This window comes from Rhea americana, unplaced genomic scaffold, assembly GCF_003343005.1.
Source record: "Rhea americana isolate MKP2758 unplaced genomic scaffold, rheAme1 scaffold_14, whole genome shotgun sequence".
NCBI lineage: Eukaryota > Metazoa > Chordata > Aves > Rheiformes > Rheidae > Rhea > Rhea americana.
This window is the reverse complement of record NW_028185483.1, coordinates 5,689,891-5,715,704: the sequence shown is the minus strand read 5'-3', so window position 1 is coordinate 5,715,704 and position 25,814 is coordinate 5,689,891. Positions and strand designations below refer to the sequence as shown.

General features: G+C 35.4%; 2 protein-coding genes across 3 annotated transcripts in view; one reads left to right on the top strand and one right to left on the bottom strand.

Moving 5' to 3' along the window:
* The window catches only part of SLC16A14 (solute carrier family 16 member 14), a 14,576-nt gene extending 9,994 nt beyond the window's left edge, over positions 1-4,582 (top strand). The window contains exons 6-7 of the mRNA XM_085298526.1: positions 1,605-2,600; positions 4,378-4,582. Coding sequence (XP_085154652.1) covers positions 1,605-2,600; positions 4,378-4,526 — 1,145 coding nt within the window. The 3' untranslated portion in view covers positions 4,527-4,582. The remainder of the gene's footprint in view (positions 1-1,604; positions 2,601-4,377) is intronic.
* A 4,016-nt stretch (positions 4,583-8,598) lies between these two features.
* FBXO36 (F-box protein 36) overlaps positions 8,599-25,814 on the bottom strand; it is a 30,607-nt gene continuing 13,391 nt past the window's right edge. Inside the window, exons 2-4 of one of the 2 annotated variants that reach the window (XM_085298622.1) lie at positions 18,964-19,072; positions 13,574-13,746; positions 8,599-8,811 (exon numbers count right to left, since the gene is read on the bottom strand). In XM_085298622.1, the coding sequence (XP_085154748.1) occupies positions 8,623-8,811; positions 13,574-13,746; positions 18,964-19,072 (471 nt within the window). In that variant the 3' untranslated portion in view covers positions 8,599-8,622. The remainder of the gene's footprint in view (positions 8,812-13,573; positions 13,747-18,963; positions 19,073-25,814) is intronic. The other variant, XM_085298623.1, reaches the window with a different exon arrangement.

Genomic DNA, 25,814 nt, shown 5'->3' with positions numbered 1-25,814 from the left:
CGCCTGGTCTCTGCCCCGCGGCGGCGCCGAGCGCCGCGCGCTCCGCTGCCGGCCGAAGCGTCGAATCCTCGAAGAAGCGGGAGCGGAGCCGCCCGCGGCCCGGCAGTCACGCGGGAGCGTGGCGGCGCCCGCAGGTAGCGGCCTCCCGCCTCGCTCCCTGCCGAACGAAAAATAACCCGTAACCATTTATAGAATTTCTTATTCCTCAGGACCTGAGGAAGCGCAGTAAAAGCGGGGCGGTGGTGGTGGGACACGAGGAGACTCGAGGCTGTTTTCCACAGGTGGTTGCAGAGACCAGCGCTCGGCCACCCGGGGGTCTCCTGGGGGGGCAGAGGCGTTCCCCGAAGAGTTTTGCCTGGATTTGCTGAGGGAAAACTTGYGCCAAATAAAACCTGGTCATGTGTTTGCCTAGCAAAGAAATAAATGCTTCTAGCAGGCAAAACAGGTCAACTCTGACCGTACGATGGAATGATTTTGAGGAGTTTTTCAGGCCTCGCTAGAATGGCAGCRGCGCTCCCTCAGATCTGCCTGCAGGGCACCGTGCAGCTTGGTTACCTGCTCCTTAGGAAAACTTCTAAGCCTAAAACACGGTTTTAAGTTATGACCATAGTGAATCTGAAAACATTTTATTCATATGCTATTACTCTTGTCCTCCATAAATGTCAGGGATTTGCTGTGAGAAAAAACRTGCATCTGTTACAAGTTGGCAAATTAATGGTGTGTTTGCAGGACTCTCAAAACTTTCTGCTTGAAATAAGTATAACTAATATCCTGTTTTCTAATTACAAGTGATACACTTCCTACAAAATTCAAGATATACCCTTTAAGAATATGCCTTTTAAGTATTATTGAATCAGATTACTGAGGATTTATTATTTTWTTATTAATACTATTAATTGACTATTACTATTATTTATTAGCAATAATCATTATCATTAAATATTAATAATTATTTATCATTAAGGATTATTGAATCACATTTGCAATTGTGTGGCCAGCCCTTATATTTCCTTAGCTGAGGAGTGTTCAAAGAGAAACCTGAACTCTATGCAAGGTCTCATCTCTGCTCGCTGGTGAAACGTGTCTGATATTCCTGTGGCTCAGTAATTACAAAGCAAGCAGAAAAATCAGCTGTAGATTTTCACTGCTGGTGAACTTAAGCAAAAGCAACAACACCTGATCCTAGGCAATTTCTGATCACTGCTAGAATCAGATGCGAGTATTATAAATACACATATTTCAAAATGGGGTTTGTTTATGTTTTTCTCTGTATTTAACTGTCACTGACTTACTGTGGGATCTTTGGTGCTTTCCAGTGTTGTTATACTGAACTGAGATAAAGGTTTTATCTTCAATGTGTTTCAGTTTTTTGAACAGTTAAATAGCAGTACTGTATCTCACTGGAATGAATATTTCAAATTTTGAAAAATAGTAAAATTTAGCAAATGAAAGTTAGTATGAGAATTGATTATCTGTTCCTCATTTTATTATTTTACTTGCACAAAAGTTAGGAATAAATTTGATATATTTGCTRTTAACCTGTGCTGCTGCTTTTTATCTTGCTGGCAGAATGTTCAGATTGATTTCAACTTTTATTTTCCTAGGTGTTGGAAGTGGCATGGTTTATCTACCTGCAGTGGTCATGGTAGGACAGTATTTTCAGAAGAGAAGAGCACTTGCACAGGGACTCAGTACAACAGGAACAGGGTTTGGAGCTTTCTTAATGACTGCTTTACTGAAGTATCTTTGTGTGGAATTTGGATGGAGGAATGCAATGTTCATCCAGGGTGCGATCTCTCTGAACCTTTGTGTCTGTGGGGCACTCATGAGACCACTTTCTTCCAAAGAGGTTGTCAATGAAAAGTATGTTGTGAGAAATAATGACGACGTTCATCATGCAAAAGCTCTGTCCCATTCCACAGAAACTATAAAATCTAATGGAGTCTTAAATGAAGAACAGGAAAAAAGAGAAGAGGCAGCAAATGAAGAAGTGCTTGACAGTGTTCAACGCATAGAAAGTGGAGGTAAATCTAGAAGTGGAAAGAATATGTATGGACTGTGCATTCTTAAGACAGTGAGCCAGCTGACTGTTACAGTCAGGAAGGGGTTTGGAATATGGTACTCCAGTTACTTTGGAGCTGCATCACTGTTTACCAATAGAGTGTTTGTGGCCTTTATAATTTGGGCTTTGTTTGCCTATAGCAGCTTTGTCATTCCCTTTATTCATCTTCCAGAAATAGTCAAGCAGTACAGCTTATCAAGTCAGAATAATATATTTCCTTTGACATCAATTATAGCCATTGTTCATATATTTGGTAAAGTGATCCTTGGAATCATCTCCGATTTACCTTGCATCAGCACTTGGAATGTCTTCCTCATGGCTAACTTTACCCTGGTCACCTGTATTCTTATTTTGCCATTAATGCAAACATATATTAGTCTGGCTGTGATTTGTGCTCTAATAGGATTTTCTAGTGGCTATTTTTCACTTATGCCTGTTGTGACTGAAGATTTAGTTGGAACTAAACATCTTGCAAATGCCTATGGCATCATCATTTGTGCCAATGGAATATCTGCATTGCTTGGACCACCCTTTGCAGGTAAAAAGCTCTAATTTCTAATCAACAGATGTTTGTATGATATAACGACATGACTGTCTATATTATTGATCTTTCTTGTGTTACAAAAATGTGTGGTTAACAAAATTACACTTGCTCCAGAGTGGACTGTAATCTCCATCCTTACATGGAACATATTTACAGATTACATTTGCTGGCTATTCACATATTACAAATCACCATCCTTGCAAATAACCCATATGTATTACAAGCTACCCTTTCAATGGTGTGTTTCTTTAAAAAAATTATCATATACATTTAAAAAATGAGAACAGGTTAACCTATTGTTATGTGTTTTGTGTAGTATATGCACTATATTCACATACATGCTCATGCCTACATCTAGGTGAAAAGATGATGGTTAGACAGTTTTCAGGGTATGCAGATATTTGTACCATACTRTTACCCCCAAGAACTATAAACTGTGTTTTGGCTTTACCACTTTAAGCTGCCAATGGATGTGTTGATTCAACTTATTTTCAGCTGAACTGGCTTTGGTTTTCCTTCAGACAGCAATATCTATTTTTGGGGCTGCACTGCCCATAATATCTTTACTGCCATCCACAGCAGAAGGAAGAAGCATATGTCATGTCATCCCTGAAGTCACTTAGGTTCAAACAAACATTCATTATAAATTTACCCATAGAAAGAGGTGGGAAAGTACAGGACAGAAATACATACTGATTGTCAATACCATAGCCAGACTATGGCTAGCTTTTACAGTCCTGTAAATAATCCTTTTTCTTTTTTTTTTCTTTCTTTCTTTCTTTCTTCCTTTTTTTTTTTAAGAAGCCTTATAAGTAATGGTCATGGTCAGCAAGGGATGGCACTAGGCTGAACTAAAGCTATTAGCAGCACAACAATTATCTTACTCTCTCTTTGCACCAGAGAGTGTTAAAATGATTTAGAAGAAAGCTCATTCAGTATCCATTGAAAAGCAGCAATGTTTTACTCAATTATACATTTTTTAGCACCTCTCAGTCTACGCTGAACATATCTTTGTATTTTGTCTTTAGTAATGAAACCAATAGGATGCAATTATTTGGTGTAAAATAAGCTTCTGATCTTAAGATTACATTACAATGCAACCAGCAAGGCATGAGAGAATTTTGCTATTTTGTGTTTTCAAACCTTTCTGAAATAATTTTAAGGTAGTTTTGCATTTGCCAAGGAATTAAGGTTGAAAGGAGCGTCATCACAGTATTGAGATTGTGTCTTTTGAAAAAGCATTTATCTGTATCCGAGTTCTTGAGAAAGCTATAGGGAATATGTGTGCTTGCACAAGGCACAGCATTCAATCTAACCCGCATAATGCGGAAGTAGTATCAGGCATTTTACAAAGACAATAGTGGAGTGGAATAAATAATTGGTTTGAGATTCCAAAGTGTCTTTTAAAGTCAGATTGATTATACTCATATATCTGAAAAATGTATAGCTTTAGAGTTAACTTTGCTTGTCTTCTTAGGACCACAAAGGACACAAAGCTGTGAGTCCCATTTTAAGATTTCCATAATACTTAAATGATGGGGTATGTTTTGTACTAGTTCTAGGTTGTGGTGATTGAACAACAGATTTTGTTAATGCATTTCTATTTGTAGCATCTAGAGGAGGACAGAATCACCACCTCTTTTTTCCACAAGAAAAATAACGATTTGACTGAAATGTCATGAGAGAAACGTGCAATATTGTTTGTATACTCCCATGCAATTTTTCTTGTTCTCGAGCTTTGTAATGAACATATTTTGTCCTTGTTTTGCAGGTTGGATCTATGACATCACACAAAAATACGATTTTTCTTTTTACATATGTGGCTTGCTATACATGGTGGGAATAATATTTTTACTTAGCCAACCTTGTATTCAAAAGAAACAACCAAGAGAAAAATCTACAGAAGAAGCACAAGTATAGAGCAATGGTACAGATGTTTTTTCTACAGAATTTCTTGTTTTTATGTTTCTATTATGTGGCAGTATAAAGCTGTTCTTATGGAACCAATCACATTGACTGTACTAAAGTGAAAACAAAACATGCTCCAAAATGCTAATAAATTATTAGATACATGCTTTTAAAATGAGTTAATTTTTTTTACTTTAGAACAAATACATAATTAGAAGCACACTACCAGTCTTTTAAAATCTGAACAGTGGTAGAAACTGTGACACTTTATTCTCTTTTCACCACTACACACTGGTGAAACTCCATTGACTGCAATGCAGTTACTCTGGATTTACACAAGTCCTAGAAGAGAATCTTACCTGAGTATGAATGGTGTACAAAAATTCTTCCTACTATATATACTAGCTGATAAAAGATTAGTTACTGAGTATGAGAAGATGATGGTATTTCTTACCTGGCTAGTTAGTACCACTGAAATACTAGAGCTAGAATTCAGTTAATTTAATGCATTAAAATTACTATTTCTGTGATGAAAAATTGAAATAGAATTCTTATATTTTTCTGAAAGGGCTCTCTACTTCAGAGATTCTTATATTTTATTTTTTTTAAAGTATCAATTGTTTAATAAAGTAGCCATCCTCATATACAGGCTGCATTAAAAATGCTCTGATACTTAATGCACCTAAAGTAAAGCAAATATAAAAGCAAAACCAGAGAATGAATGGAAAATATTAATTTGATTCTTCCACAGAAATGATGAGCAGCAAAGTCTGATGATCTATTATACTAGTTCCCATGTTCAGGTGGAATGATTTCTGGAATTGTGATTTCAGATTGAGCAGTTATTCATGATTTATATTGATTGAGAACAGAATTTGGACTTGTGCATAGAGCATTTTCTAATTTTGCTTACTGAGATTTAGCTCTGTTAGGATATAGCAGATCCAATGTAAATTGCTATACTCGATTTAACTGACCTAGAGCTGCTGATCATACCCCTGGCAGGTACAGAGACATCTGAGATCAGTCTGAATACTTTCTGTATTTTCTAAGTTATGCTTTGGGAAGCTAACTTTGGTCTGATTCTAGTTTGCAGTCTTTTATGATGCAGAAATAACTTACTTATGTGCACAACAGCTCCTTTAATAAATATCTCTAACATAGTATCTAAAATATAAGAGAGAAAGTAATATTTTGTTACGGCRTATTCAGTTTCTTAAACCTGCCTCATAGTTTGATGCCTTACAGTTGAAGCACTTCACCTAGGATTTCCCTGACAGGAAAATGAYTTCAGAAACAATTTGAAGTTCCTGGCTGCTTTACACGATTAGACATATTGTATAACTTTTTGTATCATTTTTTGATTCCTTCTGTGGGAATTTACCCTCAGTAACCAATACTAAAGMAACAGAGACAAAATATCATTTTAGAAAGAACTAGACTATGGCATGTTACGTTTTGCTAAAATTAATTTCAGAACAAAAAAACATTAAATTATGATCAGTTGTGTTGCTATATACAAGTACAGCATGAACTAGCTAAGACTAGTTACTTTTTAATGTTTACTTGCTAATACAAAGCAGGAAAAGCTAAAGACCATTTAAAATCTTTAAATGGATTGTCTTAAGCAACACCAAGCACCTGGTGATCAGCATGGAATGTTTTGTATGATGCTACAAAACATACTTTTCTCAGCTTTAGGAGGTGAAGCTGATGTTAATTTTCATATATCAAATGAAAACCACTTCTTAATTTTTTGTCATGTTAGCTTTTTAAAGTTCTTTACATGATAAATCAGGTTCTTAGTTTAATACCGATATATGCTGCTGAAATTCTCTAAAAACAATTGATACTCTTCAAATAAATTGAACAGATATTGGCAGGCAGTTCAGCATGAAACAGTATAATTATACAGATCTTTTTTGTAGTTGCAAGGCTGGTTAAAAGATTCTGAACTTTGACATATTATTCTGTATTATAATTCATCAGCATAGTTTTGTGCCTCTATAACTGCTGGCAGGGACATATTTTAAAATAGAACACTGGAACAAGTCAAGTAAGAAAGGAAAACCTTAAGAAAACCCTGAACTATTGCAAAACTTAGATCAGTTTATTGATATGGTACAGTATGTATGGCCCTCTGAGATCAGTCCTTTAGTTACAAGTTTAGTGTCTTCTTGGTATGAATGCTGCTACTAGATTTTAACTGAAGTATCCTTCATTAGTGAAATATATACAGATATACACACATGGAAGTGGTGATTTGCAACTATTTTTCTTGTTTTGCTTTGAAAGATATGTATCTTTTACACTTGGAACTTCACTTGTGTCTTCTGTCAAAAACAATTTTATTTGCAAATTACTCTAATGCATATTTTGTTCTGTTATGAAATCTGCARTATATCTCCTTGCTGGGCTGTATACTGGGAATAAACTTACATTACCTTCAATTTCACTTGCTGTTCATTTGCCAACTCAGTTCATTTTTTAAACTTAAAAAAATGAAGATTCTCCTACAAAATGATTATTCTCATTTCTTCTAACAGAAGGGACAGTTATATAGTTGACCAAGGAGATGGGGAGGTATTCTGACAAAACAAAGTGAAATTAGGAATTTCAATTAATATTCAGTCAGTCCTTAGTGCTAGCATGGGTTCTGGTTTCCGAACCTGGAACAGCCTGAATTAGTTACGAGAGCACAAACCAACAAAAAAATTAACTGGTGGCAAATTGACAGAAAGTGAGAAAAGAGGGTCTAGTCTTTAGCAGCTTTGCTCATATACTATAGTTCTTTAAAATCATCTRAAGAACTAAAGTTTACAGTGCTTTATTACACAGAACAGAAATTTTGTGAATGCAGTGTTTTATGCCCGTGAGAAAATCATTTGTCATCGACCTAAATGGAAATACAAAGAGAAAAGAATGTGCYTAAGTGCTTGAAGAGCGAATCTTTTACCTAAAGATCTGTTATCACCAAACACTTCAAGAGTATTGGTACATTGTCACACTTTTACAAAGGAAATAGATCTTTAATCCTAGGTGCCCTACGTATTATAATAAATTTAGTGTTAGTGTTTTTGATTAGACAGAGCTAACCATTTACATAATTTTCAGGATTACATTGCCTTAACTTATAGATTTTATGTAGGCAACCTAAGTGAACTCGGTGGAAGTTGAATAGATGGAGCCCTCCAGATATTATTGCAATCACTGTTTTTAATGCTTAGGTCTTAAGTCAAGTCAATGGCAAATATTAAATTAATCAATCAGTACTTTCATAGTAGTAATATTTGACCTCTTAATTACTGAATTTGATTGCTAGAGTACCTCAAAAATGTCAAAAAGAACTGCCTTTGGTTTAAAACACCCTTAAGTAACCACTGTTACGGACTTGTAAAATAGCAAATATCTCTTATCAAATACACAACTCTGACAATAGAAGTCAAATACTCAGAGAGGTTCCTTCATCAGCAACATCAAGGAAAAATTTGCCTATATCCCATTCCAACTGTATGCCTTAAATATGATTTTGATGGATTGTTCAAAATGAGGAAGATTGGTTACTGAGGGTGTGGATCAAACTAAGAAGTTTCTTCATGGTGACAAAGTGATTATTTGCTTGAGTTAATTTAAAAATGTTTTAACACACATCAAACTGAAACTGGGCTTATGTTACTCCCCTATAAACATTGAAAATTTGCTATGGTAGACAGTAAAAATTCAGCATTTATCAGCAATTCTTGTAGTAAGAACTAATGGTTTTCTTTCTGGTTCTATAAAGGTAATGATGACAATGCCATAGCATTCGTTATCAAACATGGACTAGGCATGGTATATACACAAAATTCATAAGAAGTCAGAAAGAAGTACAAGGGAGCCACCATCTCTTCTATTTCTAGTAATTGCTGTGCTGCTGAGTATAATAAAATTTCAAGAGGCCCAGCTTGTTAAAGATTATTTACGTGTTGCCTCCATTAAGACATATTTTTAATCTTTTAATCTTTCAATTAACTTAGTTTCCCTAATAAAGAAGAAAAGTCAGTAAGTATAACCTGATAAACAACAAATCCACACTTTAGATCGGTTGCCTCAATGAAAAAATGCGTCTTTATTCAGTTAGCTGTTCCTTTTCAGCATGTTTCTGCCGCCTCCTTCGGAGCTGCAGCTGCAGCTGAAGTCTGTTTGTGAAGAAGAATTGTTTCCAGCCCAGTTCCTGTGCCAGTTCTCTCATTTCAGGTGTAATTGTGTCACACAAGTTCTCCACAATACTTTCCCATAGCGTGTTACTGTTACATATCTAGTTATAAGAGAAAGTAGAGGCTTAAAAATCATAATAGGCTTATTCACTGCTCACTGATCATTTTTATTTGCATGAAATGTGATTAGACAACACAACCACCATGTATGAAGGTCACTGTAAGCGTATGCTATCGTGAAAGACACAGTGTTAGCTGAAACCCACAGTGGCATCAGTGGAAGTTTTGTCCAGTGTTGCCAATGCAAGATACTAACACAGTCTTCTGCTAAAARTTCTAATAGTTTCTTTCGGGGTGATGCTGAAGGCATTTCTACTACATTGAAACAGGGGAGGTATAATGCCAAACTCTTTTGTGGTATAAAATTCATACAGCCCCAGTGAAATCAGTGAAGCTGGGCAAATTTATACCCCACAACTCGGTGGGATGTAGAAATCACATCACAAATACATACCTGTTTTCAAGGTAAGTAAATGAAGCCAAATGCATTTGTTCACGGTACAGTTAACAGTTGTCTTTGGAGTTTATCAAAAGCCTGCATTTTTACAATACATACACAGATAAAATAGAAACACATTTTAATCAGAAATGTGATTTTATGAAGCTCTTACAAGCATTGCAGGGATTAAGTCTGTTTCTCAGCAGATGCTYCTGTCTTATAGAGTGAATCCATAAATAGGCACAGGTGGAAATGTTATATTAGAAATAATAAGAAAAAGTGATGTATTTTGTTAGCTAATACATCCACCACAAAAAAAAGATGAGGAAAATAGATTGCATCATTATGTATCATCTGACCATTATAAGTGATACCAGGGCCTACTAACATTGATTCTTCTCCTAAATGCTCCAGTCTTTTAAAGGCTTAAATGCACTCATTTAAGTGGAATTGTACTAGATTACCCCAATGCAAGTGACAAGTTTGTCCCTTATAATTAGTAACAGAAATAGAAATGCAAAAGTCCTGGTATAACTTCTATTTTTATGTCTTCCCTCCTGTGAAAAGTGCTGATGTACCAGAGAGTCATATATTACTTCCCCTTTCAACAACTGGATACTTTGAACCTTTTCATTCACTGACTCCAGCAAGGCTGTATCAGAGCACACTGTGGTCCTATTTCTGTTCTTGTTGAATTGTAAGAATGATCATATTGTAGGCACACACAATATGCTAGCATATTCTAGCAAAGAAAAAACAGGGATTATTGGGGAGAAATTGCTACAAAAGTCTTGAAATAAAAATAGATGCATTTTTATAGTTTCCTTTAAACTTTTGCTTCGTATCTTCCTCTAACTGTTCCTACTGTTCCTATGAAAAACCGGCATCGTTAAGTTAAAAATGGTGGAGACTGGTTTTTATATTGTATTTTCAAATACCTACCACATATTGTACTTTCAAATACAATGTGGTGTTTAAATAAATATTTATAAAATATAAATACACAATACTGAAAGAAAAAAAGATAAAAAAGATGATATTATTGTTTTCTTTCCGTGCTAATGGCTTCTGAATTGCACAGCAGTTAGATCTTCCTTTCCGTAAGTGAGAGGACCGGCACGAGCCGTGGGGCCACAGCGGCTGCCCCCGGGCAGAGGCAGGGCGCCGCCGGGTACCGCTGCTCGCTGCCCACCTCCSGAAACGTTCATTTTCCCGTCTGCAYTGGGAACTTGGCTCCCTCTGGCGGGAGCAGCCTGTTTCAGCGCACAGAAAGGAGCAGTTCTCCTTTTTGTAGTTTAAATGATTTTGCCTTTTTTGAGCATCTAAAGATCTTGAACAATATAAACTAAAGGAATCCAGTACTAAGCTTGTGTTGGAAGATAACATGATATAAGAGCTTGCTGAAACTTTATTTCAAAAACTCCCGCAGTGGTTCAATAGGGGTGTCCAAATTAGGGCTTCTGCAGATTGTTTCTTTCTCAAAAAGAGCTTCTTTTGTAATATTTAAAAGCAGCACCTGAAGAAAATCTAAAATACTTCAAATCTAAGTATTCAGATTCCTTCAATATGCGAACTACACAGCAAAAAACTAATGCCATGCTTTGTGTAACAGAGATTTCTGTTTTGCTCGGCCTACATGGATGCACTGTATAGGTTGGAAATACAGTGCCTTTGACACCCCACTTTTCCATCCTGAGTGCCAAGACCATTCCAGATCGTTACCCATCATCAGGGCTCAGCAGCAAGGGCAGAGACTGCCCTAAGCTGAAGGAACTGGTGTTCAGGACTCTGCTAACTGAAGAACTGAAAAGCAGCACAGAAGCCCTACTCCCTTCCAGGCACAGCGCGCATGAGCCGCAAACCTCCAGAATGTCCTCCTTCCATTTCCATGTTCTGCGCTTCTTTTAGTTATAATAAAAGTTTTAAATCTGCTAGAACATTAATATAACTTCAGTATACCATTTACGCCTATTTGAAAATCTGAATATGTTATAGAGTCCCATATACAACAGCACTCCAACCTACCGAAAAATTAGTCCTGAAATTAAAATTCTTAGTACTAAGACAACATTTTTCATCTCCTAAAAAATACTGCTCAAATGTGAGGAAGAGAGCATGGTATTACTAGTGGTAACAGATTATTTCCTTTACTACTTGTAACAGAGTATGTCATTGTGCCAAATTTTATCTTCATTATCATGCAAGTTAATTCTTTCTGGAATTTCCTTAAATACCAAATATCCAAGGTGTTGTGTTAAACTAATGGAAAGTTGACTACTGTCCACACTAACTAATCCTATACCACTCACTTTCTACAAATGACAGACAGATTCCAAATATACTAACAAACAATTTCCTGATCTCCCTTCTATCCATTCTCCTCCTCTCCTTTAGTCTTTTTTAATTCTCTCACCTGCTATTGGTTGTTTCCTCATCACAATATAAAAAAATCTACCTTCATACTGAAATAAAAAAGTTCTGAACTCAGCAAGCTCGTCTAGCCCTTCATAAGCTCTTCATCTCTAAAATTCAAGACTTGCACTGTTTTCCTATCATGCCATTTCCTCTCAAGGTCTCTCTTTACACTGTCTATTTCTTGTGCTTGGTTGAACTCACTCTCACCGAAGTATCTGTGACATCTTTGTAGGCACACCTTAGGAACAGCAGCACAACCTTGCCCTCTTGAACTGTCAGCAATCTTCAGCAGAACTTTGCTTGAAATCCTGGGCCACACAACTTCAAAATAATACAAACCTTGCGAGTAACCTCATTCCAGAATATGATTGAGATGTACTCTCTACCAGGGATGCAGCCTCTTCCCCAAACTAAGAGGCTAATCTGTCTCTCTCAAGCTGTTCAGTGAGTACCTAGCTGTCACATTAGATTCAAAGACTAAATCTGTTTTTTAATCTTCATTCTAAGGTCTCAATGTTACCAAAGTTTTCAGTGACTGTAAAATCCACAACTTGACACACTTCATTCTAGGTTCCTAGTTTTCTCTTTAATATGCTTATCATCCTACTTTTCATAAGCTAAAACCCTTTATTTGTACCTGAGTTACCACAACAGCCTTTTCTCTTGCTCTGCGTGGGATAGAAAATGCAATTCTGACGTATTCAGCATGCAGCTGCAAAAATAATTTTCCTAGATCACGGCTTAGAAAATGTTATCTCTTTCTGTCTTTCCAATTCGCTGACACTGCACTGAGCAGGAAGTTGGAATAGAATGCCTCCCAAGGTCCTTTCCAACCTCAATTATCCTGCAATTTTCTCTTTTTGCACCAATTGCTTGGGCCTCACTCTTCTGGGACTTCCAGGCTATCCTTTCCCTGTTTGCTACCCCATTCAGCACTGAGAGGCTATGCTTAGCTCTGATCAGCCAACAGTGCCAACTTCCATTATTCACTTGTTAAATTTTCAGTTGAGCACATTCATCCTCTTTCCCATACTTTCCTGCTGCTTGGAAAAAATTTCCTAGTAAGTAAGCATCCATAAAGTAATTTCATTCTTCTCCTTTGTTTCTTAAAATTCTTTGCTGCAAGATCTACCAAAAAACCCCAAACCCTGCCCCGCACCCCCCCAAAAAAACAGAAGAAACTTGACCACTGTTTGGCTGCTACTGTGCTAATACCACTGACTAAAACAAAAAACCAACAATCCCCCCAAAACCCAAACCTCACTTTCCTATATTTATTCATAACTGTCTGTTAACTTTTGTCAAAGACTTAAGGTATCAGATGTCTAGGAATAGCAGTGATTTTTTTGTTTATAATGAGTCTAGCATAAGGAGATCCTGGTCCGCAGGTGGAGCTCCTAGGCACTACAATAATGCATTGCATATATAACGTTTACGTGGTTTAGCTCAGTTGGTCAGAGCGTGGTGTTGCAATGCCAAGATCGCGGGTTCAGTTCCTGTATGGACTATGCTGAGGGTTGGAATAGATGATCTCCAGAGGTCCCTTCCAACCTTACTATTCTATGTTTTGAATATACACGCCCATTATACTTTTTATTATATATACATAGCGCATATAAGTTTTACCTTTCAAATATTTAATCCTGGCAATAGTGCATAACACCCAACCATCGGTTATACTAGGATTATCTGGATAGTTGCATTTTTTTTATATATATATAAAACAGAAAGTTTGCAGGATAGGCACAGCGTTTCTCTGATCAACAGTCCAAAATCTACTTTTTGTTATACACACTTAGCAATCTGTATAGAGATGATTACTCAATAACCACAAACTCAAAGTAAAGCAGGCAATGATTATGTTAAATGTGAGATGAATTAAAGACAGCATGCTACACAGCAAAGTTAGCAATTTTAAAATAACGTATTTTTTATTATTATTTTTTTACCATTTTAAATCTGTGTGAAACTTGAGAAAGCCTGGCAATATCTTCAAGTTCCAGAAAGGAAATGATGTACAGGAGCAAAGGGACAGGAAGCCGTTCCAGGAAGTCATAGTTACCTCGGCACAGATTGAGGACATGTTCCAGAACATTGGCACCAAATACTATAGCAATTTGAACTGTGATTAAAAAAAAAAAAAAAAAAAAAAAAAAAAAAAAAAAAAAAAAAAAAAAAAAAAAAAAAAAAAAATCCAAACAGACAACAGATTTATAAAAGTCTGAAATTTCTTCCCAATAATCCCGTATTTTTCACACTTACTTAAAAAAAAATGGCTTGGATGTTTTGGATGTTCTCTTGAAAAAAGAGCATATAGTATCTAATACTGAATATTAATAATAAATATTTCACTTCAGACTAGTGACATCTAGGAAGCTTATATAGTAAGAATAGGCTATAATTAAAACTCTATACATTGTCTAGTATAGTGGAAACTTGTCTCAACCGAGAAGCATCAAAACAGCAGCATGCCTGAACTGAAACTTGCCTAGATCCATTTTTTACAGGTAACGTGTACTTGTATGTGTCTATGCGCACACACATGTGTGTATAAAGTTTGCTTTATGTTGTTTAAATAAACCGTGCTATCTATTCAGGAAGAAGCTAGAAAAACAACCACAAAAAGCACTTCAGCTGCATGCTTTGGGGAAAATAGTGATGGCTATGATGTCAAGAGGCTCTCTAGTTCTGCTTCTTACCTTATGTGGGTTCAATTTAATTTCAGTGGTTTAACTGAAGAGTTATCTTCCACAGTGCATGTTGTTGTGGCTCGTTCACTTTGTGATCCACTACAACCTCAATTCTTTTCTATAGATCTGCTACCTTGTGAGCTACTCCCCATTCTGTATTTATATGAATTATTATTTCTGCTTCAATGTCCAACTTGGAACTCGTGCTTTTGAACTTAATATTTCTTCAGCTCATTTATCTGTATTATCAACTTGCTTTAATAAACACTTGATCATTACAAAATAAGATCTTGAATTCAAYATTCATTTATCCATGATCAGCAGTAAATTTTGAAGCTGCCTGTTGTTGCCTAAGAACAAATGGCATGAATATAATCACCTAGATGTGTAAAAGACTTTTCCCATACTGGGACGTAGGAATCAAAGCTAAAGCAGAATTGCTATTTTATTTGCAGTGAAATGTTTCTAATGTATCCATAGGGATTTTTTTGTTTGTTTTTCATTTTTTTTAAAGATCAACTACTACAGTATATTTTCTGGTTCATATTACCTTCAAAGAGAGAGAGAAACACAATCATGGAAGCTGAGACTATATTAAGTCACTAAGCACATCCTATTCCTATGCAGCAGTTTGTCTTCCAAAATATTTTGTCAGATTAGTTATAAAAGACAAGCTTATGTTAATATGTTTGAAAGCCTTCCAAATTCTAGGATTTCACAGTTAAGATTTATTTCTGATTGACTTTTTTTCTCCTCTGTTCCAAATATTCCCACAGTAATGATGTAAATGAAGGCTATTGCCTTACTTTCATGTCTTTGAGTAAATGGCCCAATACTGCGCAACCTGTTTTTTTGTTGCTATAAGTTCATGTACAGTCTGCTGTTGATAATCATTTTTTTTGTTGCTTTCCAAGTATTTCAGCTCCATATAATTGGTCATTTTGCTCAAGCTCCTTATACAAGTATCAAAATGACTTACATACTCAACTAAAAATTGGCTGACTGTTCTAATTCAAACTAGTAGAAAATAATGATCCAACTCTCGGCATACTAAGACAACATACTAAGACATACTAAGACAACAACAATGATGTTCGTAATGTGCGGGCAGAATTGTTAAACAAACTACCCTATGAATATTTGCTGCTGCTTGAGGTTTTCTTGAGAGTTGACCATTTATTTCCACAAATAATAATATATAATAATGTGGCCTGGTTTGGATGTTTTAAAATACATTTAACAGTATTTATCTTACTTTAAAGATGGATCTGCAACTAATGATGAACTAATTGTGACACGATATCCAGCTCCACGTTTTCTGTAAGATTTTCACCCTTAAGAGTACTGCCTAGTTAAGTGATGACTTGTACTATTTGTTTATTCATCCAAAAATGTAAACAGATGTCTCTTCTCTAGCTTACCTGATCATGCATTAATGATGAGCTTAATTCATTAATGAATTAAGTTTTGAAAAAAACATAATGAAAATCTAGCCATATACAAAATCTCTTTAGCTCTATTGTCATTATGGGGGGGGGGGGGGGAAGACCTCTTACTTCACCATCTAAAAAGAAAAAAAGGGGGAGGGAATAGGGAGAGGGAGCATTTCAGGTAGATGAATAACATTTCACAGAACTCCAGCACAGGAAACTAAACTGAAAAATAAATGTACTGTTCAGAGACAATATCCCAGACTTTTGTTGTTGAATTTTACACTATAAAAGGTGTTTTTCTTTCTGTACTATGCATTCTGCAAATGCTTTTTTTCCCCCTAAAGAAAAAAAGAAAATCTTACTGAAAAAATAATGACTGCATATAATCAAAAATTAATATGAAAGTATACAAGGGTCTAAATATTTTCTGTGCATTGGTATGAAAGTAACATTTTAGAAGCTTTTAGGTTAGTAGCAAGCAGCATACTCATTAGGTCTCCACCTGGCATGCAACAATAACCAAAAAACAGGAAAAAATGATTGCAGAATGAGCATATAAAAACCAACATGGAAGTATACAGCTGTATGGACAGTTAATATAAATTCACTAAAAAGATCAATATTTATTATAAAAAATGTTTACTTCTCCAGTTTTCTCCTGGATGTTTCAAATGCCTGTAGAGAATGATAGAATGTTTCATTTGTAGCAGGACTATTTCTTCTTACCTCGTTAGAAAGAAATTAAACATTGGTTTTGTAACACTTTCTTTGTAAAAATCTCCAACATTCAAGAAAAAAATCCCAAAAATGAAAACTAGGAGATGACAATAGGAAATATAATACTTAACACTAGATAAACATTTTGCTTGTAAGAGTAGACCAAATATTTTGTAGCAAACTGTGTGTCCAGTGAGGGTTGTTGTATTTGAACCCTACTTTGGCACAGATTTTAATAAGAATATTTAGGATGTTATTCCAGCATATGTATTTTTGGAGGATTCTTTGGGGAGAGAAAAAAAAAATCTATGACTACACAGGGAAACAACAGCAAGGCTTCTGTAACAGGACTTGAAAAGGAGATGTAAAAGCATCTGACTGCTTGTGTGGCACAGCTAGAGCTATGGACAGAAGTAATATCAATATAAATTCTTAAAAACATAGTAAATATTATATATTTGTAATATTTCGTTGTAAAATTAGATTAATATCAAATACTATGAGAGGAAAAAACTCTCAGATTTATAATATAAAACCACTAAAACTTATTACTAAAATTCAGCTATAAATTGGATGCAACTACCAGCAAAAAAAAGTACAGAAAACTATTTCCTAGAAAACTCAAGTTTATAAAAATCGATGATCACATTTGTCAAATTAAAAAATGGTCCAACTCTTCTTTGCCTCAAGTAATACAGTGGTTATAAACATTCATTGCAAAAAAAAATCCCGTAATATACTTAAACACTCCTTGAGCACTAACCAAATCCAAAGATCCAAATGGCAGACCATTTTCTATTGTTTCATTCCTCTCCTAGTCAAAATAAGTAGTAATATTTGGAATTAAAGACTTGTTTTGCTATGGGCCGTGAGYGTTGACTGAAACTTTTTCCACGGCTTGGGCGTTTACAACGTCTCTCCTGTCATTCTTCTCTATCTCGTAACTTGGGCTCAGAACGCGCAGCCTTTCTGGCACGGGCAGCGCTATGGGCAGTCATTTATAGCTTCCCCACCCAGCTGCCTACAGGAGCGTCATTATTTCAATCAGATTTGCTTGAAATTTGCAGCCAGTTTCAAAAGTTACAGTGGGGGTCAGAAACGCACGTTAAACAAATCCAGAATGTATAAGCTTACCAGGGCTAAAAAAATCCCTTGAAGACAACTCATTAAGCTGTAGCAAGTGTTACATTTTAACAAGCAAAGCATAGCAAATCTGAATTGGTTTGCTTCTATCTCTAAATGAAGAAACAGACATATTTACTTTTGGAACTGCAAGAAATTTTTCCTTGAGGAGAAAGCTCATCCTACCCCCCACCATCCAAGATGCTATACTGACTGGGACAGCACTCTTACTCTGCCTAGACGTACAGAAGACAACGTCTACCGAATCTGTTCATGAGAGAGATCAGACTTCATCATTTGGAAGTGACATCTCTTTAAAAATCACCACAAAAATATGAAAAAATGTAAAGTCACATCTGTAACTGAAGTTCTTTTAGGTCKGCACATAACAAGAATGCAAGTGCAACTTAYAAGAAAATTTCACCAATGCAAGGTGTTTAAGAGCTACTTAGGTTGTCCMGGTACAAGTCTCAGATCTCAATCCAGTACCTCAGGTACAGTTATGCAGTTCTCATTTTTTTGGATCAGATCATAGCTCACAGAGCTCAGCTATTAACTGCAGTTACTGAATTAAGTCCAACTTTGACTTAGTATTTTCAGGAAACCATTTCCTCTCTGAGCCATGAGCAATGGTAATCTATGACATGACATCTCTCTTAAAAGAAATTAGTTATTTTGACATTTTTCTTAAAAGAATTTAGTTATTTATAACCAAAAATTACAAGATGACACAAATTAGTAACTATCTGACTTGTCCACATGACCTGTCAACTCATCCCTCCCCCCTGACCCCTTCTGTCTCCTCCCACCCCCAAACCAGCTGATGGACAACCATCCCCTCAAATCAAAAACTTTTCAGCTGTTTACTGTATCCCTGGTTTCCAGGCTTCAAAAAATAGTCCTGTAAATCTGCATTTTGACTGCCTTTCTTACTCTGGCTGCACATTCCCAACCTCATGTCACACCCTCTGCATCACCACCGCCTTTGATGTGGCTTATGTTAAGTCAGACTGGGAATCCAATGTGCCTCATGACATGGCCATAAAGATAATGGTGCTGGCACAGCACAGAGCATTTTAAGAGGTTACTGAGTTATTAGCAATAAAAATACTGCTTTCTGGCCTATTTCTGTTACTACTAATTCTGTCATTTTCTTATACTGAAACTATCAGTGTTGTTCAAATTTATCCCATATTTACAGTTACTGTTATGCCTTTTTGTTTTTCCAATATCCATCCATTAATTTATATTAATAAATTCATACACAGAAGCCTGACAAGTCAAAGAAATCACCTTACATGAAAATTATTACATATCAATATTCATAATTATTCCATTATATGCCATAGCAAATATGCAACTATTTTGTCATCTTACTATGAAGAGATGAATCATCCAAAAAATCCTCATGAGATTCTTTTATTTCTCCAGGTTTTCCTTCACGAAATTCATTCCTAAGAGAGATTTTCCACCACCTGAAAATTACCTACAATTGGGGAAGAAAAATGAAGAAGTAACAAGCACTAAGTACCACTAGATAAATATATTACTAGAATTTAGCACTCTGGTTATGTAATTATTACTGCATTCCCAAGAACACAAAGTCATCACAGAGATCAGACCACAGTTACATTACCAGTCACCTTACCAACTGCTTTAAAGGAGTAAACATCCCATAATGCCTCAAGGGAAATGTAAAATGTTTTATTTACAAAGGAAATATGTTTCCAATCCCTACATGCAAACTGTTTGTACAAAATAAAACATTTTTATTGCCATCTCAACTTGCAAAACAATAAACATTCTCTTTTCATTTTGCACTTAGTGGCAGAAGTACAGTTCATTAGACAGTAAGTTATAGAAGCACAAATGCCCATTCGACTGCTCAAGTGTTCAAAAGTGACAGGACTAAAAGCTGAATTGCCATTTTAACATTTCGCAGTTAGGAGATAATTGAAATTAATAGGGCGGTTCAAACCTCAGAGTTTAGTCTATCTTAAAACTCAGGAAAAAGCTCGCTATCTGTAGACATTCAACTCACATTTTTAAAGCTAGAATTAAAAAAAGGGGAAAAAAAAAAAAAGCCTAGATTAGAAAGCATACAACTGACACAAGAGATTAATGTAAACGGTCAATTACGCAGCTATGAAATGATGGAGAATAAGGGGCTTTGGAGTTTTCTTAATATGTATTTGTCCTTGAACAGTGTGTCAGCTTTTAATATCTACTTTCAATTCATTGCTACACAGCTGGGTGTACAGGAGAGGAAAGCCATAATCACATCTCTTCCTGCAAACATGTTGTCTAGCAAAGATCACACTATAAGCCAAAATTACACGCCAGTTGCTGTTGCAGGCAAGGTTTAATAAAAAATAAAAAATAAAAATAATAAAACCCCCCTTATATTCTTACTAAGATTAATCTCTTATTTTCTTTATTTTCATTTGCTTGAGAAAAGTCAGAATTTATATAAAGTTATATGTATAGGGAGATTTCTGACATACCGAGGAGTGATAAAATTGGAAAACAGTATTAGTGAGGTGCATAGTTACAGACGCACCCAAACATATATATGAAATTCATTTATCATATCCTTATTTTTCTATTGGTAGCTACAAAAAGAAAATTAAAAACAAACTTTGAATTAACTGTCAAATCACAGAAGACTACTCACATTTATTTAATTTATTTTACAAACCTAAGACCTGAAAAGTATTTTACATCTTGCAGCATAGAATGTAACTTTAGATTTCTTCAGTATTTCAATGTCAAAAAGTAGATTTTAAAGTTGAGAAGAATTAAGTATTTTTAATTTCCAGTAAGTTGAATTCACTTTCACATTTAATTTTTAAAGCAAAGCTCAGATTCTAGAGTCTGCCAAGACAGGCCCACACCAATTGTTTCTTTATTTAAGCCTTGCTTGCATCCAAATATCTATTTGATATTTCATGTACAGTAACTGTAAAAACGTACAAATAAAGGCTCAACATCTACATTTGACATTTGAATGTCAGATGTAACCAGCTAAAGATCATCATTTTGATGTCTCCTGTGGCGAGTGCATCATCGCAAGGTTTGACAGGAAACATACAAGATCACATAAAAAGGTTATTTTACAGAATATTGAGGACAGTTATTTGAAGTTAATTAAAAAATGGTACTCCATAAGTTCATCATATATTTTAAATGGCACACAATCTTTATTATCTGCAGTTGCCTCTTTGAAGGGAAAACAAACCATTTACTGCATTTGCATTCTAAAATTCCATATATCAAAAAAAATTACACCACTGAAGCATTTTATAATAGCAGCRTTAACGTTTCTGTAAGGTACAGGTCTGGTATAGACTACCATTTTGCTAAAATAATGTCATTTAAGATACTAGTAGTAATATGAGAATTCAGTGCAAAAAAGCTTATAAACCTCTCTTCATTTTGTTTCAGTGACGATCTTATTACTTGGGAAGGCTTCAACGCTAGTGTGAYTGCAGCCCTGCAGAGATAACAACAGTGAACTATCATCCTGTACCTCCAAAGCTTTAAAAAAGTTTTTTTAAGATGTCCAACAGTATAGGAAACATCAACATGGAAAGCAAATTTCATTGTTATTTATGGGAAGTGTAAGGGGAGAATAAGGACAAAAGAAATTATACGCACATGGAGAAAGAAAAGATATCTTTCCACATATTCCTCACTTGGTATATCAGTCAATATGAGGCAGAACTAAGAGTACAATATTTACAAAATAACTGTTTAAGGGGAAAAGAAGAACACCTGCTCCTAAGCTTTACATGTTACTGTCAGAAGTGACATTTTGTTTTTTTAAAAAAAGCTTTATCTAACTGAACACAAGTTTAGAAATCTAATTCTTAAAATAGCAGAGTCACGATACACAACATGTGTATGATGCTATAAAGTAGTATAATAAATATTTTTCTATCTGGCATATATAGTACAGTAGAATTAGGGGTATACAGGCAGCAGAGTTTGGCCCAAACCTGCACTGGTGTAAACAAGATAAACATTAAGAATATATATAATACTTCCTGTGAAAAGAAGCTTGTGATTATAAGTGCATTTATCCATCTTTTACCTTTATGCACACACAAGTGTGCAAGACCACATTTTAACCACACAGCTGAGTGCATGTATATGTATAAATTGTTAAATAAGTTTTTATCTTTAAACCCTGCCACTTTTTCAGAGTTCTGAAAAAGTGACCCAAGTCAACACCATGACAAAATACCTCCGTCCTATTTTKAAAGCAATGAATGTAGATGTTTTCATATGGTTACAGAAAGGTACTCTCTTGTAGCACCTTTGTGTAATTATAAATTCAAAAGCATTTTAATACTACCTAAAATGTCAAAAGCTCAAAAGATTAGCAAAATGTACATTTTGGTAATCTCTTATCATCATCTTGGTTGTACCACAAAGCACAATGCAACACAGCTATCTGCCAGATTGGGAACATAGATCAACATGCACTGGCACAGGAGAAATAAAATATTCTTGAGGACATCACAAAGTTACACTACATATTTTCTAGACAATTATTCTTTGATTTATAGTGGAATGAACCATTTATAACACTATTTAAGGAAAGTTACAAACAGAATATAATTACTCAGGACAAACAGTTATATTGATAATCTGTTAGGATATGCTGCTTATTTTAAAAGAAAATATGTACACTTTTCACAGATGAAAAAGAATGGAAAGTAGTACTAGCGCATCTATGGTAACCATAGATGCATTTAATCCTGGATGGTATTTGCGGGCACAAATATTAAAGCAATTCACAATTACATTGCTAATTCCTCCAGTTTTGCTTCTTGAAAAAAAATAGGTAAGAGGAAAGCATGAGCAAAACCAAATATAAAGAACAGCAGCACGCAATCAAGGCTTTGGGTTAAAAAGTCATAGCAATTTTTTAGACCAATAAAACAATTCAAATACATAATTGATAAAGTAGCAACAAAAAATTATTTGGGAAGGATCTATTGTCAAATTTTATCTGGACTGTAAGTTATTAGAAGCATAGTACTATTTACATTGTATGAAGAAAAATAATATTAGAAGTTTGTCATATGGTGAGCTATCTTTTAAAGATGCTGGGCTCCAACTTCTCTAATTTACTCTATTTCTGAGGTTATAGGACTGGAAACATGCATCCTGCATGACAGACTCATAATATATAAAGATAAATCTTATCAATGTCTACAAATACCTTAACGGAGGGTGTCAAGAGGATGGGGACAGACTTCTCAGTGGTACCCAGGGACAGGACAAGAGGCAATGGGCACAAATTGAAACACAGAAAGTTCTGCCTGAATATGAGGAAAAACTTTACTGTGAGGTAGGCAGAGCACTGGAACAGGTTGCCCAGAGCGATTGTAGAGYCYCCTTCGCTGGAGAYAGTCAAAACCCATCAGGATGCAATCCTGTGCAACGTGCTCTAGGTGACCCTGCTCGAGCAGGGGAGGGGTTTGGACTAGATCTCCAGAGGTCTCTTCCAACCTCAACCATTCTGTGATTCTGTGTGAAATATTTGGAAAAAGCTGAAAAAAACTTTAGTGGGTGTGAGTTGTGAAGTCCTATTACAAAAGMACACATATGAAATTTCTCCAATATATTTTTKGGGGGGATTTCCAAGTTTTCCAGACTCAGTTTCCTACTTTGCCTAGCAAATAACCAGTAGTCCGAGATGAAATTGAGATAATTTCCCTCATTTTCCTCTTGTTTTACTTTAAACAACTATTTACGAGGTGAGGGGGACACAATTCCAAAATCTAGGAAATACAGGGCTTTCTGAGATTTAGGAAATCCAGATTTAATTATTTTAGTCTGTCCCAGGTAAATGGCCTATACTCCAAGTCTTTCTTTTTGGCCTCATTCCCCTGGGCAGTGAAGCAGCCCTGATTCTCTACTGAAAAGTTGGTTGCTTTCTCACTTAGTCTTGGCATCATTACCTCCACTAAACTACTTTTCTTAATCTGTTTGTCAGCCGAGCTCCCCTTTTCCCATATCATATTATATTTCCAAAACTTTCAACAGTCTCTGCTTTTGGCTGGGTTTTGTGGATTAGAGGAGACTATAGAAAATTTATGTTGCCTCTTATCTTGCTGTTTGATTTCCAAATTAAATATTCAAATGCCTCTGTCTCTCATTTTTATCCATCTTCTCCTCTTCCAGCATATTTTATAATTTTGCCACAATCTCCAATGAATCTAGTATTTTTAAAAGCATCCAGTTTTCATGCAGTTGAATTACTCATTTCACCTCCACATAAACTTTTACAAAACAGAAGTGAACAATACTGCAACATCTTCAACGAAATAACTAAGACAGACCTTTCTGAAGTTATGATCTTCCCCAGTTTGACTGCTTGAAGCCGGTATCAGCTGATCTGTTGCTTAAATGCTTGTGAGCCTAAGCTCAATTTCTAACCTACAAAGGAGTCCAATGTCTTGTCTATATATAGTTAAGCTTTGCAACTAACTAGCATAGTGCAAGCTACTCGCTTACTCCCTTCCATCATTTTCCAGCCCTTGCTAGTTTAGCTGCAACTCTAGCCATGAAAATGCGCTCCTTCTGTCATAGCTTCTTCTAGACTTACTCCATCGTAGCCTCACCTGATTAAGAAGCTGATGCTATAGCAGTGTTAAGATCTTTATGCAATGGCAGTGATGTGTACATTACATCTTTAATTGGCATGAGTTAACAAGGGAAAAATGAATACAACACTTTTACATTTAGACAGACCAATTTTGATGCTCGTTTTGCAAGTGAACAAAGTGTAGGCTTCCAGGTCACCTTAAATATACACCTTAAAAATTGTACTCGCCTGTCACCAAGAAGAGGTGACCATGCGTTATATCTAAATTGTATTTGGACACAAGCCAAGTAGCACAAACAACACAGGTATTTGCAAAAGAACTAAAATGCAATGTTAACTACAAACCCGAGGGAGGCTACCCTTCTGCATTGACATGGGTCTAGCTACAGTAAATGCTATTTTGATCCTCATGGGATAAATTGTTAAAGCACAATAACAAGACACATAGGCAATTATTTCATACAGGGCTACTAACATCATATTATGATTATCTTAAAAGCAACAACACAGACCTTGTAAAACTGAAGAATCTTTTTTTTCTTCTTTCTCCAAAAACAGTTATGTTCTTGTTAAAAAAAAAAAAAAACTTTGTATAAGCAACTATTCCTACAACATGCTATGAAGTAGCTGAAGAAAATAATAGTTATATCTTATACAACAATGATCAGATTTAACGAGTATTATGAAAATCTATACTATGATCTTGGCACATTTACATAGCAACTTATTTCTATTAATTTCTTCACTGTCCTTTGTATAAAGGACAATTGAGAATAGCTACTATACATAATATTGTAAATACAATAAATTAAACAAGCAAGTCTGCAAGACCAATCTCCCTCCTAATTATACGACATCAGCAGAAAGTCTTAATATTTTCACGAATCAAAGTAATCCTCCAACTCCTCTGGAGCAGTGAAGCAGGCAAGCTCTAATTGTTGCAATACAACGTCCCATCTGACTTCTAAAACGTAGCTAGGAAAAACGCCCTTGTGAACATCGTCATTCTGCCACGAATCAGTACTGTTACTTTACACAGTTGTGTCTTCTGCCCTTTAAAACTGTTTATTAAAAAAGATTAAGCATTCTGTGTTAGATAGTAATCAATAAACACACTATAAACTCAAGTGTACATAAATACATACTTCAATATTTGCATAAGAAAAATTATCCTTGCAATTAGCAGCAACTTAAAGGGAAGACCGAATTATCTGGATCAAGTGATCACCTTTACATTTGTTATTTCTTCTTGAAATTCATATGTTAAAAAATAAAATGTTAATATATTGAAAAGAATTGAATGAAATTCAAATTGAAAATAGACCATTTAAAATATTATGCTTAAAATAATTATTTTTACAGTAAATCTGTGAGGAATAGTCACATAATGCTGTTACAGTAGAACCCATGTAGGCACTGCAGGCCTGCATCTTTCTTGGGAAAGATCTAGCAGCTAATAACGCCTAGCTGGCCTTTACAGCTTGCAGAAGGTAACACACAGTGCTATTTCCATTGCAACCGTTTTCCTTAACAAATATCCATTGGTCTTGATTACAAATTCCATGAACTAATCCATAACTATTACAATGTGAAGCACATTTCCTACAGT